Source organism: Cavia porcellus, unplaced genomic scaffold, assembly GCF_034190915.1.
Source record: "Cavia porcellus strain 051 isolate PalLab524CR breed Dunkin Hartley unplaced genomic scaffold, mCavPor4.1 scaffold_26, whole genome shotgun sequence".
NCBI classification, from domain to species: Eukaryota; Metazoa; Chordata; class Mammalia; order Rodentia; family Caviidae; genus Cavia; species Cavia porcellus.
In genome coordinates this window covers 15,967,845-15,982,875 of record NW_026947509.1, presented here as the reverse complement: position 1 = coordinate 15,982,875, position 15,031 = coordinate 15,967,845, and the positions used below count along the sequence as shown (strand labels likewise).

At 46.6% G+C, this 15,031-nt stretch overlaps 1 protein-coding gene across 1 annotated transcript in view; it reads right to left on the bottom strand.

The window, feature by feature from the left end:
- The window catches only part of Kif26b (kinesin family member 26B), a 462,091-nt gene extending 447,649 nt beyond the window's left edge, over positions 1 to 14,442 (bottom strand). The window contains exons 1-2 of the mRNA XM_003474264.5: positions 13,737 to 14,442; positions 12,572 to 12,973 (exon numbers count right to left, since the gene is read on the bottom strand). Of these exons, the coding sequence (XP_003474312.1) occupies positions 12,572 to 12,973; positions 13,737 to 13,799 (465 nt within the window). The 5' untranslated portion in view covers positions 13,800 to 14,442. The remainder of the gene's footprint in view (positions 1 to 12,571; positions 12,974 to 13,736) is intronic.
- Positions 14,443 to 15,031: the final 589 nt, after the last annotated feature.

Below are 15,031 nucleotides of genomic sequence, written 5' to 3'. Positions count from 1 at the left end.
AATGGAGGCAGTATCAATCCAGTTACCAGATAAAAGGGGAATTAAACCACAGTTTGGGGTTGGGGACAGGGCCTCAGCTAGTGGCCTCATGCAAAGGACTGAATGCTTGTGCTTCTCCCAGTCCCTGAGTTGAAGCCTAAACCCTGAGCAAGAACCTGGGAAGTGGGATCTGTAGGTGACTAGGTCACGAGGGCGCAGCTCTTGTACTGAAGGAAAAGGTTCCAGCTATGAGCTAAACAGGATGCTCACAGTAGGCTCAGCGGACCCTGAATCTGCAAGGGCCTTGGCCTTGGACCTCCCAGCCTCTAACATTGTGAGATAAAAATGTTTCTGTTATTTCTAAGCACTGCCATCCCCTGTCCCCCAACTTAAGGAATGCTTGTTGGGGCAGTCCAAACAGACTGAGACTTGTGTTTTCTCAGTCAAGTTTGTGCATGGTAAGGAGTTAGTTTCTTCCTGGAATCCCGGGACCCATTCACTGAGCCTCCAGTGTTCACTCCCACCATGCTTGTTTCTGCAAGAGAACTGATGGCCATAGGAGCCTTAAACTAAGTGGACCAAAAGCAGCCTAAGGAGAAATGCAACTACCCACCCACACTAGCCAGCCGATAAATGCCTAGACCTGGATCTGCTGAAGCAGCGCTTCTTATGACTTTTATTCCTTACTCCTATGAATTTCACTATTCTCTGGAGACAACAGACCCTGTTGCCAGGACAGCATCATGTCACTTCCCAGGATGTCACTACCCACTCGTCCAGATTGCCAGCCTCCCCTCCTCCAGCAGCCTATTCCCTTGTCCTGTTGACATGTCCATTACACAGCAGTGGCAAATTTTTATCCCCTCAAAAATCCTCAGAGAATGCATGGCTGTAACCCCAGCACTTAGGAGGCTGAGGCAGGAAGATTGCTATGAGTTCGAAGCCAGCCTGAACTGCATAATGAAACTCTGTCTCAATAAGACAACAAAATTGAGAATTCACGTATTCAAAAAGTCACTACTGTCTACTGGGTGCACAAGCACAAAACAAAGCACAGAAGTGGTAGCACCACTAAGTATGGAGCACACCCTCGAGCAGTCCCTCATGCACAAAACAGCTACATGAATAAATTCTATCCAAATGCCTGTGGACATCAAGAAGCCTGAGGTTTCCTGAGTGGCCCCAGGCAAGTTTCCCAAACCTCTTCATCATTCTGTTAGCTCCTTCCTGACCACCATAAAAAGATATTACAGAAAATCACTAAAAACTACAAGAACTCTATAAAAAAGGTAAATTAGCACAAACCACTGCCACAAAAAGCTCACAACCCAGCAACTTCCTCCCCCGAGTGGATGCCTCACACAGGAAGCAGAGGGCCTGATTAGGCAGATTGAAGCCTTGCCTTTGTACTGCATTTACCACCCCAGTTGCAAAAAATGCTCGTAAAGCCATCATGGGCAGCCCGGCAGGTGCAGCAGCTTCCTCACCCCGCTCTCAGCCGCCCACAGTTAGCTGCCCTGCTCTGCTGAGAGCCCTCTTAATTGCACAGCACATTTCATTAGTTGCCTTGACCCCCAATAAAAGCTTCGGTCTAACAATATCTGAAACCTAAAACAGGATGTCTACAGTGTAACCAACTTGTATGCTGCCTTAGGAGCTTCATAAAGTACATAAGCACACACACACACCACGCATGCACACACATGTACACAGTCCATGAGAAAGTCTCTTTGGAAATTTCAGACCTATTGATGCATAAACTTTGGGGCAAAGAAAAAAAGAATAAATACAAAAAATACTGTTTGAAGACATAATCGAAGAAAACTTCTGTGGCGGGTTGGCTGTGCATAAGACAAAACTCTGAACTGGTTGGGTTTGTGGCAGAACCACTTTGTTTGCCCTCCAGCAATGGGTACACAGAGAACTTCGGAGAAAGTAAGGAGTTAACACAATGATGTTCTGCACCTATTCTTAACTCGGTCTGCCCCAAAGTCTTAATATGTTTTGGCCTTTGGGATAATAAAAGCCAAATGAAGCTCTGTATTACTGTCTGTGTTTCAATTTAGATGAAAACATGAAGTATTAACATTCAAAAGAAAACTTAGGGGAGCAGCTTGAAGAAGCTTACAAAACCAACCCTGCTATGATAAAGGGGAAAAGTAAAAATCAGTAATAACTAAAGACCTTGTTAATCCATCTGGCAGTACTTGCTACCTCTTTCCACAGACTACAGAATCACAGGAGTCTTGGTGTGTATTATATAAATACATAAAATTATAAAAATGTAGGAAAAAAAGAGAAACAAAAGGGGGTTAAGGGGCTTGGGGAAAGTTTCAATTTTAAAGGATGGGGAATTCAATGTTTGGAATCTTGATGTTCCTATATTCCTGCCCTAAAGAACTCTGCACAAATTATTTCTAAATCCCAAGCAATACTGTAGATATTCCTAATAAAACAAAGGATAGGTGGTTCTTTCTAAATTCTAAGGTCTTACTTCTCCTCAAACACTCCTGATCAAATTTCTTTCATAATATCAACTGTCCTCTTATTTATTTAAGTTTATTTCTGCTTTTAAACACAGAAAATGGTAAAACAAATAGCTTTATTAAAAACCAGAAAGTGGGAGTGTATCTCGATGTCAGGGTGTGTGTTTGCATGCATGAGGTCCTGGGTCCCAACCTTAGCACAAGAAAGAAAAGAAACCAACAGGCAGAACCTTGTCATGCAATTTATGATCCAGATTCCAAAGGCAGAACTGTGCATGGTATCGGCAATACCAGTACCTTCGCCTGGGTGGATTGACAAGTTTGTCTGGAAACCACCCCCCATCCATGTGGCTGTCCAGAAATAGACTCAAGTTCTCAGTTCAGCCAGAAATCCATCTAGGATTCTGTCAAGCATACCTCTCTGGAATGCGGGCAAAAAAAAACGGGCTCCTGAAGTCTGGGGGCTTCAGCCCAGCTTTGCAGAGACTCACAGCCTGAGGGACAGTAAAGAGCCCACCACACACCAGCCTCCTAGCTTACAAAAGAGAAACATGTCCAGCACAGCATGGAGTCCTGGGTTCCATGCAGAACCAGGCAGCTATTTTCCTTAAAAAAAAAAAAAAAAAAAGCAACTTCTCACTGTTTGCCTGAAGTTAACTATTTATTTTCTCCATAACCTCTTGCTTGAACAGCTCCATTTCTTTTGGTTGTTGCCTTCATTTTTGGCTTCTAATCTGTTATTACATGAATCTCCCCTTGCTGCACAAAGCTACAATCAGATGGTACATGAAGAAGGATTAGAGTCCTAAAGAAAGCCTAATAAAGATGAAAGTGTTTCATGAGAAAGCATAGCTGCTAATTAAAAGATAGAACTGCACACACACACACACACACGCACACACACACACACGCACAAGCCCCTTTCAAGTGAAGTTCCTATATTAGCTTGCAGGAAGGAAAAAGGCCCCAATTCGCAATTAGCAGTCCCAGATGTCACTCAGATGAGATAAAGAATTATTAAACAAAAATGTGTATTCGTTACCCTTGTGGTAGGAAAGCAGATTTTAACATTGTTTGCAGTTCACTCTTTCAAACAAACAAACAAACAAAAAAAAAACATTAAAAGAGCAATTTTGTTTATAAGAACTATTTAAGATTTGAGAAATATTTTACAGACAGACCTAAAATGCCTTCAAAAACTTTTTACGCTAGGTAACCGTATTAAACTGAACTCCAATAAAAAGAGGATTAAAAATGACCCCTCAAATGCAACCTGACCTAGGCCATTGGCGGAATACTCAGAGTTCTGCCTGTCTAAGAAGCTGTTCTGCCCCCAGATCAGCAAACCTCTGCAGCAGCACCTTTTCGGAGTAGATAAGAGCTCTCTCTCCACGTCAACTCCAGCTCATGGCCACGCTACACGGAGACAGCAGTTTGGTGGGGGAGGCGTCGTCTCTATTTCCAGACTCCTCCGCAGGGTCTGGACCGAAAGGATTCGGCGGGATCAGCAAAGTACAGCAGAAAAACTGTCTGAGAAAGATAAAACTGGATTGGAAGGCAGATAAGCCCTGGTTCCTGCGCAGTCCAGATCTGCACACGACATGCGCGGTCACTGGAGGAAATCTGCTCTCCTTCATTTACTGGAGCCCCAGAACGCCAAAAGCCAGTCTGCAGGGCTCCCTGGGGGATCTCTGAGAGGCGCAGGCCTTGAGAAGGGCTTTCCATCTGTGACAAAGCCTCTTGATCCATATTCATGGCTCCTGGGCTCCTCTGCAGAGTACCTATTTCCATTCACTGAGCTCTCAAACTTTCTGTGAGCTACATGTGAGTGAATAAACAGGGATGAGATGCTTCATTGATTTGGAGATGAAAAACAGGACAAGAAAGAGCTAAATGGTTCCATTTTCTCTGACTCCAATCCTTTCTCTCCATTTTGATGTCAAAGTACTAGAAACAGGAGGGGAGGAGTGGAAGGGAAGGGGCCTTTTCATGGGCTGAAAAGCCAATGGAATAATAGAAAGTGACGGTTAAATATTATTTTGCAGTTCCACCTGATCCTCACCGTTTCTCCATCGGCTGGGTGGTTATAACCAGGTTCGGAAAGTCTGAGCAGCTTGACCAACAGCTCAATTACTGCTTCAATGTCCCTGCCAAACCACGCACTCCTGGAACACTGCCACTGGCAGCCTTTCTACAGACTACGCGAAATTCCTCCAAGATCCCAAATAACCTCCCCTCTGTCCAACTGTGGACAGTGGACATCTCAGTCCCTGCATCCTTGTTCCCGCTAAAGTTTGGACTTATTATCTTCCCGAGCCCTTAGAGCTCACACTTGGTTTCCACAACACTATTTTCCCCTATTTTTCCCCCTATTTTCTAGCCTATGCTTCTTGGTTTGTCTTGCTGGCTACACTGGTATGGTCCCCCCTTGTACACCTGTGAGGAGCTCACACCACCTTAACTCCACCAGCTTCTGCACGTGAACTGAGCGCTCCCTGGGCCCACTGGGCCATCCTACCTCAAGTGGTGGGCAGCCCAAAACGATTTCATTATCCAGAACCACCCTTGAAAGCCAGACCCCTAATAACGAAAGCCTTCTCACAGCCTATATTCTGTGCCTGAATAATGGATGATTCCATCCACACATTTGTCCCAGCCAGAATCTGGAAAGACAGCTCCTCCCCTTGTTCTTCCTCCTGCCCCACATCTCAGCAGCTGCTTATTGGGGGGTTTCTGCACACAATGTCTTTGGGATCTACTTTGCTTTAGTAGAGTCTGTATGATTCACACAAACCACCGTGAGGGGGTCTCACAGCTGGACTCCGAACTATTGTAATCTCAAATACTGTGTATAGTCATCCAAGGATTGCAATCCTCTTTTTAGTTTTCCTCATAATCCAAAAGGTTGTCATTATAATCCCATTGAGACATTATTGGAATCCCAGCAGGTTAATTCCAATCTACCACCACCAACACAACCCACGGGAAGAGTAAAGACACCAAGACATCTTCCAAGTTAAGGGCAGTCAAGGGGCCTTAAATCTAATCCCTGTGAGAACATGTGGACAAAGGTCTTGATCCTAGGCCTCTTCCAGAATTTATTACCTTGTAAAGAAGGTGGGTGGCTCAGGGATGAGTGACAGTGAGGATGGCGGGAATTACGTGAGTAACTTGAGCTGGCTGGCCAGGTGCAAGAATGGCACCTCTGTAAACTGTAGAGACAAAGACCTGGAGAAGGATCCGTTTACACAGTCTAATTAAGGTAACAACAGAACTGTCCTCGCTTTGGTTTTTGATATGTAAACTTTTTTTTTTTTGTACAGGTATCAAACTCACCACCTTGTGGCTTATGCCGCTGAGCTAAATCCCCAGCCAATATGTAAACTCTTGTGCCCTGGGGAGTCATAGCCTCTTTATCTTGAGCTTGTACCCAGTTGACATTCCCAGAGCTATTGGCTCTAATATCCCACTGTGCTGATATTCGGGTATGGAAAACACTATGTGAGGAAACAGGACTGTCTGTTGGCTTTAGAGATTATATACCAGCACCTTATTTACAATGCTTAGAACCAGTTTTTAAAAATACCATAGCCAGCTCTCTACATATCAGTATAAAAAAATAAGTCTCCAAATAATCAAAGTTGCAGTAATTGTTTTGCACTCAAGGGCAGTCACTGGAGTGCTGGAGCCTGCTGCCTGCAGGCTCTCCTCTCTCAGAATGCACATCTGATCACATTGGTCCCTTCTAGTGGCTGTCCATGCCTGCAGATAATGTCCAAACTCTCACCTGCAGGTCCTTTTTCCTATCCCCGCAAGTCCCCTAGCTGTCACTCACAGGCACACACCGCGAGCTGCGCACATGTAACCTCCTGTGCCTTCTACCTGCTGCCCCTCTGCCTAGCTGTATGAGCTTCACTCCGCTCCTGTCCTATTCAGCCTTCCGAAGCCGGGCCACGCTACTTGGCCACCACACCCCCTCGTTACTGCGCAACATAAACTACACTCTAACCTTCCCATGTCGGTCCCTAATGCTAGACTGTGACTTGATCCAGGGCAGAAATTTTAATCTTTTTCATATTTTAGCATAGTTCTACAGCTGGTACACGAATGAGAACTGGAAATGTTTATTGGTACATAAACAGCAAAGCAAAAACAATAAATAAAATATTAGCAAGCTGAACTCAGCATCATATTTTTTAAATGCACTATGACTAAAGAAACTCAGTGATACTGGTAATAATTTCCAATATTAATAAATCTAAGAAGAAAAATCCCATGATTATCTCCCTAAATATTGAAAAGACAGTTGGCAAAATTCACCACCCAATTCTGATTTTAAAAACACTGAATAAAATAGGAATTGATATTTCCTTAACTTGTAAAAATACTGACCTTTGTCTAAAAACCAAAATCCTAATAGAAAAGCCAACACACATTCCCACTATATCACTACCGTTTAATAATCTATTAGAAGCACTAACCAAGCAATAAACAAGAAAAAATCACTAGAGGCACAAAATCAGGAAAGGGAGTAGTGATATCTATTTGAAGATAATTGTTTTAAGAAGTCAAATATCATTTTTTTTGTCTTTTTATCAGTACTGGGGATCAAACTCAAGCTTATGCCGCTGAGCTAAATCCTCAGCCCCTCAAATATCATTTTTTTTAAAAATAGCTATATTAGTAGCATTAAAAAGTAAAATCACCATATAAATCAATCTACATATATATAACTACAAACTCATTACCAACAGATTCAATTATCAGCTAAAGGAAGTTAAAACTTTGTTCATACCAGCACAAAGATACTATATCTAAGAAAAATCTTATCTATGTGGAAATATAAATGTGAATTTGGCTTATGATAACAGTGGTATGTCAAGTCAGTAGAGGAAAGATGGATAAAGGTTTGGGGACACCTAGAGATATTTAGAAAGGGATAAAATTAATATAATTAATATATGCCTTTTGTTATATGCCCAATTAGTCTTCCAATACTAACTTCCAGAAAGTTAAACACTAAAAATAGAGACATAAGAGATAACAGTGAATTCCTATGAAACCTGGAAATTGTGGACAGCTATCTTTACAACCATGATTTAAAATCCAGTTTTCTCAGATAGGTTCTGGAGCAGATCGAAAGGCAGCGGCAGGCAAGGATGACGGATACCAACTGATCCAGGACGGGGCCCTCAGGCAGGGTTTTCAGTGCAAAGAGGACTGAGCAGTGTCTCATCGAAATGATTACAGAAACAGGGCAGTTCTTTCCCTGCCCCATTATGTTCCAGTCAAGAAGATGACTGAATTTGGAATCCTCACCTAAGCACCCCTCCGCCACCATCTCCCCCATTCCCCCACAGCAGTTATGCCAGACAGTGGCTGCATCCTTAGGCAGGGCTGTCTCAGTCAGTCACACTGATGGTGACCCTCAGTAGTTTGGGGGGAAGTGTGCTTGGATCTCTTAGTAACCACACCAAGCATCTGGAATTCCAGGATAGACAAAATAGCTTGTTTATCTTCATTTGGCTGTGTCACATGTGTGTGGCTGAGTATAATGCCTGGCACATAAGGACACTAATTGTTGGCCATTTCCTACCATCATTACTATTATCCTCATCACCATTATTAGCTGGTGATGACATCATCTGTGATATGCCAAAGACTAAATTTTAAGTGTTTTACTCCTTCCAAATGCTGACAAACTACCAGCCTCGGCCATTTGAAAATCACATTTCTAGTACAATAATTGTATGGAGCATGGAAGAACTGATTGCAGGCTAAGAGTTTTTGCAAAGTGAATTAAGTCACTGCAGAAATTGACGCTGCTGGTTCCACAATTAAAAGTCTGGTAGAATGCACTGTGCTATTCTTTGCTTACTAAGCCTGAGAGGAGAGATTACTGCTCACATGGTGTACTGGGAATGTTTTTATAAACTCTGAGATGTTCTGGAAACCTTTAAATGATTATGCTGCAGGAATTTTTCATTAGAGATACCATCTCTTAGCTGTCCCTTTTATATAAAGTACTTCCAAAATGCATCTAATGAAGCTTTTTGAAATGTGTTCTTGGGAGGAAATTTCAAGGAAAAATCCCTCGTAACTAATAAATATTTTAAATGCAATGTCTATTTTATCTATTTATAAAGTGTTTTGTGATGCCTTTTGGGGGATCTTTTGAATAGTTATTTTCCATACCTCTCTTTTGGAACTAGCAAAATACAGAAATATGTATTTATATCTCCCCAAGTCTAGACTTCTTTGGTCTCTGGCTATTTAGAGCCCACGTTTGGTGTTTTTAACCCCTAGGACACATTCCTTTCTTTTATCTTGTGATTCCTGGCCACCCTTTGCAGGATGTCTGGCTAATCTTGCTGATATTTCTGGGGCATAAATGGACTCAGAATATGTGACCAAAAAAAAAAAAATAGAAACATAGTTCTGGACTTTTTTACACAGGAGGAGATTTTCTTCTATTGATATGGAAATGAACAGATGTCTGATAACCTGCTTGCTACGCTAGGGAATTTCCTTAGGCTGATGTTTCCTAGGGCTCACTCTGTAGATTCAAAAGTTCTGTCACAGATACCAGAATGACCTGGGCTAGCTCACAGCTGAGAGATTTGTTCCTTGGCCTCTATTTCTGGCTTAGTGCCTCAACTCCATAAAACAGAAAAGGCACACTCACCCTGAGACGTGAAATAGTTTTATATTTCCACAATGGAACATTACAGTGGGTGAAAGAACTGTCCCCACTTAAAACCCCAACACTTCTCACATCCACACTCTTTTGTTTTATCTGACCATTTCTACTTACCAGCTCTAGAAGCGAAGTGATATAAACCAAGTAAGCACTTTTTTACTGACTGAGGTAATAAAAGTCAACCGGAATGCTTTACAATCTTCCACCAGGCACAAATCTCTCCTCACCCAGGGAAGTTACTATTGGAAAAAAATGAATAAATTCAGAGTACCATGATGTGAGCTTACAGTCATCACTTCTCCATCTGAGTCTTGACTCTGCCAACAACAAAACTTTCATGATGAAATCTATCTCCACTCTCCATCTCTTCTCCCAAAGTCTCCAATCCCACCCATGGGATTAAGCCCAAGTCCATTACCATCCCATCCTCTGGGCTCCATCCAAATCTGTATCCGCTATCTGAGTCACCACCATGGCCTCCAGCCAGTTACACACAAGCGGTGTCATCTTGTTAGAAAGCTCTGTTCTCCAGTGGTCCTGTAACTACTTTGAGACTCAGAATAAGGTGGAACTCTCAGGCTACCAGAGCCAGTCCCTAACTTAGGGACCTCTCTAGGGCTCAGCACACCTCATGCTGCCATCCCACTCAAGTACCCCACAGATAAAACTAGGGGAATTCAATAGGATTTCCTACCTACAAATGGGCACAGCTTGTGGATTTATATAGCAGGATGACATTTGGGAAACACGCTATGGAAATCAGAGCCTGAACTTAGGGAATGTTTTACAAGAAAAGTCTTAAAGAATCTTAACAGAACCTTGTTTAAAAAATAATTATCAACCCTCATGTCTTTTTCTAAGGAACTGAAATGCTTTTCAAACCTTACCTTAGATAGTTTTTATGACATTCTAAAAGTTTGAATCTTTTTTCCCATTGGGATATGAATGGCAAAGTTAAAATACATACAAAAAAAGTGACTTAATGTCACAAATGCATCAGTGGTAGGGAAAGAACTAAACCAAATCTATCCTAAAATAACAGGTTCCTAAATATACTATTTTGCCTTTGATTCTTAAATGCCTGCCTGGGAGACTTGATACCACAGAGTAGAATTTAATAACTCTATTTGAAACAATATTACCCACCATAGAGTAAAGCATTTTAAGTGAATTACAAAGATGATTTTTACTAATTACCCCTCAAAAACATGACTTTATCTCACAGACTCTCACTCTCCAGGCAAATTACATGTTGCAGTGACAATGACATCTCTTGTTCTAATGAAACTTAACTCCTTGGTTCCTGAGAGTTATAGCGGTCCACTGTTTGCTCCTAAATCCTGCCCCACGGCCTGCCCTCCACATGCATGGGGAACTGGCATTCTTCGGTTTAAATGTTGCAAACATTAAAAGTATAATGGAAACTGTGCCTAATCACAGGGTATAATTGCATAAATAGACTCCTAAAATTATTGTTCCCAAAATCATGCAAATTGGTACTGAAAATTGGGGCCCCCTATCTGGTGACTAACAATGAACTAACCCAGCATGCCCCCTGACTCCTGGCTAACTCCTGAGCTGCTCTCCATAGAAAACTGTAGTTCTGTGTGACAAATATGTGTGCACTGTGTCTGTGCCCATGACCCAGAGACAGCTCTTGCCTAGATATCCCAGGATCCCGGTGAGGCAGGGAACAGCACCAAGGTTTGGGACATCAGTGCTTCATACTAACAACCTGACCAGTTCCCCAGCATCACTTTCATTTCATCATGTAAATAAAACCCCAAATATACTGGGCCACTTCCTGTCCATACCGTGCGTGAATTTTTCGGGCAGCTTCAACAAAAACAAAAAGCCAGTTTTGTCACTTGACCTCACAAATCACGACAGGTGCACTTAAGCTTCAACATTTGTCTCTTCTTCTTGCAGATTTTCCTTCCCTTCTTCCATTTCGGTGAAGTGAGTCTGTTCTTTTTACTTTCGCACAGGAGAAGCACTCAATAACATAGCCTTTGTAATAAGTCCACAAGAATACTTTAAAACAATTTGTTAGGCTGCAACTTCTTGGGACTGCCATCTATCAGATGTGAAATATCTTGAAGAACTGAAGTCCTTCAGATCTCTATCAGATGGTCCAATCTCACTGTACAACCTCACAGGAACCTACCCTCCCCCTTCTCAGCACCAATGTGAATAAATTATAAACTGTGTTTTGTGGTTCGAGGCTGTAATCTTCAGAATATAAGCTCTGTGTGCAAACGACTGGATGGATGGACCTGTTATTCTCCATGCTGTACCTGACACAGTGACTTGAACAGGGTAGGAAATCGATGAATAGTGATGAATAATCGAAACAGCTAATAAATTTGCAAGTGATGAAACACTGTTAAATTAAAGGGCCTACCATGCAAGATTCTCTGAGTTTGATTCTTGGGGTGTCCTGCAGATTTATTATTGAAATACAAAAATGGCACTGTTACAACCCCCACACACACACCGGTTATTCTTAAGGTAAGTTCTGGATTCATAAAAACAATTCTCCTGGTGGTGACTTTCCACATTTAAATTTTACAACAGTCTAGGGGTATTTGTTTAACTTAACCTCATACACAAGAACAACATCGTGCGTGCTCGGATAAGCAGAGAAGATAAGCAGAATGCAATTATTCCTAAATTTCACTATTCAAAATCACAGTATCTCATTTCAAAAGTCACAGAAATACAAATCAGAAAATGCCACTGAACAGTGTCAGAAACCTCCACCGCAATCCACTGTTTTCTTGGTATTTCTCTCTAACCACTGATAAAAACTCTTTGAAGTGGAAGAGTAAATATTATCATTCGATAGTACTTGGACCCAGCAGTGCAAATACAATTGCATTGTGTTGCACTCTGGGGCTCCTGGCCCGGCACACGACGCGGGCAGGGTTGCTATGGAAGATCCAACGTGCTTAGCTCTAGCGAGCCAGGATGTAGCGCTGTTCAGAGGAGGGAGCCACCTCTTAATCCTCCGCTGATGCACTCAGAGCGCTAAGCGGGCAATGCTGGCTTTCCGGTGTGTGTCTCAGTTTCCGCAATAAGCAATGGAAAGCGCCAACTCCCAACCCTCAGCTTTCCCTGAGGGTCCCCACTGTCATTCTAAAGGATCACCAGTGGGGGTGGGGGGAAGGTTAATCAGTAACCTACGGGCCCCAGTGGCTGGACAGAAGGACGAGCCGCCGGGGGTGGGGGCGTCCCTCGAGAGCCCAGTTTGAAGCCTGGGCTCCGTCTCTCTCGAGGCCTCGCAGGGGAACCCAGGCAGTGAGCCCGGGATGTGCGGCGGACCCCGCGCAGACGGGGCGGCGAGGCGCGCGCTCCAGCGCTCCGGGCGGCGGTCACCCGCCCGCCTTCCCCGCCCCTCGCTCACCTTGCCGGGAAAAGGCCCCGGGAGGAGCAGCTTGAGCGCCTGCCTCTTCAGCTCCACCAGGCGGGCGTTGCAGTTCTCGCACCAGACGCCGCGGTCCGAGCCGGGGGAGGAGCCGCCGCCGCTCCCGGAGCCCGGGGAGCCCGTGCCGAAGCCCGGCGAGCCGCCCAGGGAGCCCGGCGAGCTGGTGCCGATGCCCGGGGACGCGGGCCCCGGGGAGCCGGTGAAGGAGCTCGGGGACGAGGTGCCCGAGCCGGGGGACGGGGTCCCCGACGAGCCGAGCGCCGAGCCCGCGCCCTCGGGGGTGGGCCGGCTCCCCGCGCGCGACTCCTCATAGGCTTTCCGATACCAGCTTTCCGGGGAGAAGGGCGCCGCGGGGTTGGTGGGAGAGCAGCCTTCGTTCACCTGCGGGGGAGACACGCAGTGGCAGCGCGGCGGGGCGGCCAGACCCCGAGTCCCGGAGCTGCGCCGGGCAGGGGGAGTCATCCCGCCCGGGACCCACGGGCACCGGTTCCCTGCTACGCCAAGCCCCGCGCCCGCATTCCCTATATCCGTCTCGGTTGTCCTGAAGTGAGTCCCCACCGTCCTGGTGACCCCTGAGCCGGTTCCCGGGCGCCAGCTGACTAATCCTCAGGAGCAGGAGATGGACTTGCTGTGGACCCGGCTGGAGAGGGGTGTGAACGGTTTTCTCAGCGCAAACCCGTAGATCCAGCGCCCTGAGCTTTGGAACCCAGCACCCAACCCCAGCCGGAGCCCGGGTCCCAGATCCTGAAACATCTACAGGGGAGAGGGAAGTCGGTGACTTCTAGGTTTTTTAATTCATTCGGGATATTGCCCTTCAGATCATGCAAGTAAATGAAGACGTTCTAAGGAAACCACTCGAGGAACTGCAAGGAATTCATGGGAAACCCTCCCTTCGGTTTCACTGCTATAAGTCCGGGAATACTGCAAAAGTTAAGGGTGCAGGGAAAGCAAGGAACGAGGGGCCGGGCAGCTTCGGAGCACCGGGCGGCGTGCAGGTCCCGGCGGCGGACCCGCCTCCGCGCATGCATGGCCGCGCCGGGAGCCGCCGCGGCTGGAGCCGAGACGGGGCCGCGCGTGCCTGGAGGTGAGCCCCACGCCCGGTGGCCCTGGTAACGCGTCTCCGCTTTTGTCCGTCACAACTTACCCCGTATTTCTTGCCCCTGGTGGAGACCGCAAGCCTCTCTTTATTCCCAGCTACTGAATTCATGGTGGCTTTGCAGAGGAGAGCGTCTAAATGTCTCGCCAACGCTACATCCAAAAGGTCTGCCAACCCAGAAGCGCCCCCCTCCACTCCCCCGTTGTAGGGGGGTTGTCTCTTGGCCTTCAAGTCAAGATTTCGTAACAGGGGGTTCGGGGGAATAAAAGCAAATGAACCCAGAAGTAATAGCACCAATTTGTAGAACGGGTTGGAGTAGCTGGTTTATTCTCGCCAAATAATGCTTTTCTTCATCCTCTTCTGCCTCCTGCAGTAACGCGTTCTCTTTTCACGGTCACAGACAGATTACTGGCATCGCTCTCAGCCAAGTCAGTTCTCCTCCGCGGGAGGAGAGAGGGGCCGATCGAGCGCGCGACGTCCGCGGGAAGGTGGGGCAGCCCTCGCCGGCACGCGCCCTCCGTCCGTGCAGCTGGCGGTGGGAACTTGCCTCCTTCACCGCGCTCGCTGAGTTCAAAGAAATTCTCCCAAAATATAAAGATCCAGACTCGGGGAGGAGCCTCGGCGTGTCGCCGAGCCAATATGCGCCAGCCCGTTTCGCCTGACAGTTGCGCGAGGGCAGGGAGTGGGGCGGCTCTGCGTGGCCGGGAGCCGTCCGCGGTCAGGGCGCGCGTGTGTGCCCGGGCGCAGCGCGGAGCCTCGGGAGCCGCAGCCGCGCCTCCTTGGAGCCGGTCTCCAGCCTGCAGCCGCCGCGCCGCCCGGGATCCATTTTATGGCGCTGCGCTCCTGCCTGACATTGCGAGGCCGCGCTCCCGGGCGGGGGTGGGGTCGTAAATCTCGCTGCCGGCGAGGAAGTTCCTGGCGAGTGGCCCGTGGCCGGGGCTCTAATGCAACCCCGCTGCTGGGGGACGGAAACGTTGCGCCCCAGCTCCCCCGCCCCCAAGTTCTTTCTCTTCCTTGGCGAGGCTTGCAGGTCTGCCTTTGAAAAGCCGTGTAAAACAGATTGAGTCACAAGTCCACAAACACGCTGGGTCCTCCCCCCGCCCTTTGTTCTCCGAGACCTGCCCTGCAAACCTTTTCTGGAATTGTCCTCCCCACTCGAGGCCGCCCGGGGGGCCTCCCTTCCGGAGCCCAGCTGGAGGACCCGGGAGGCTTTGACCCCACCAGTTTGCCAGCCTGCCCCGCCAGAACCCAACCTGTGGGGCGCTAAACCGTCCAGGGCTGGACAGGTGAGCCCCAGCACCCAGCTGCCGGGCAGGGGAAACCGAGGGTTCGCTGTGCGCACA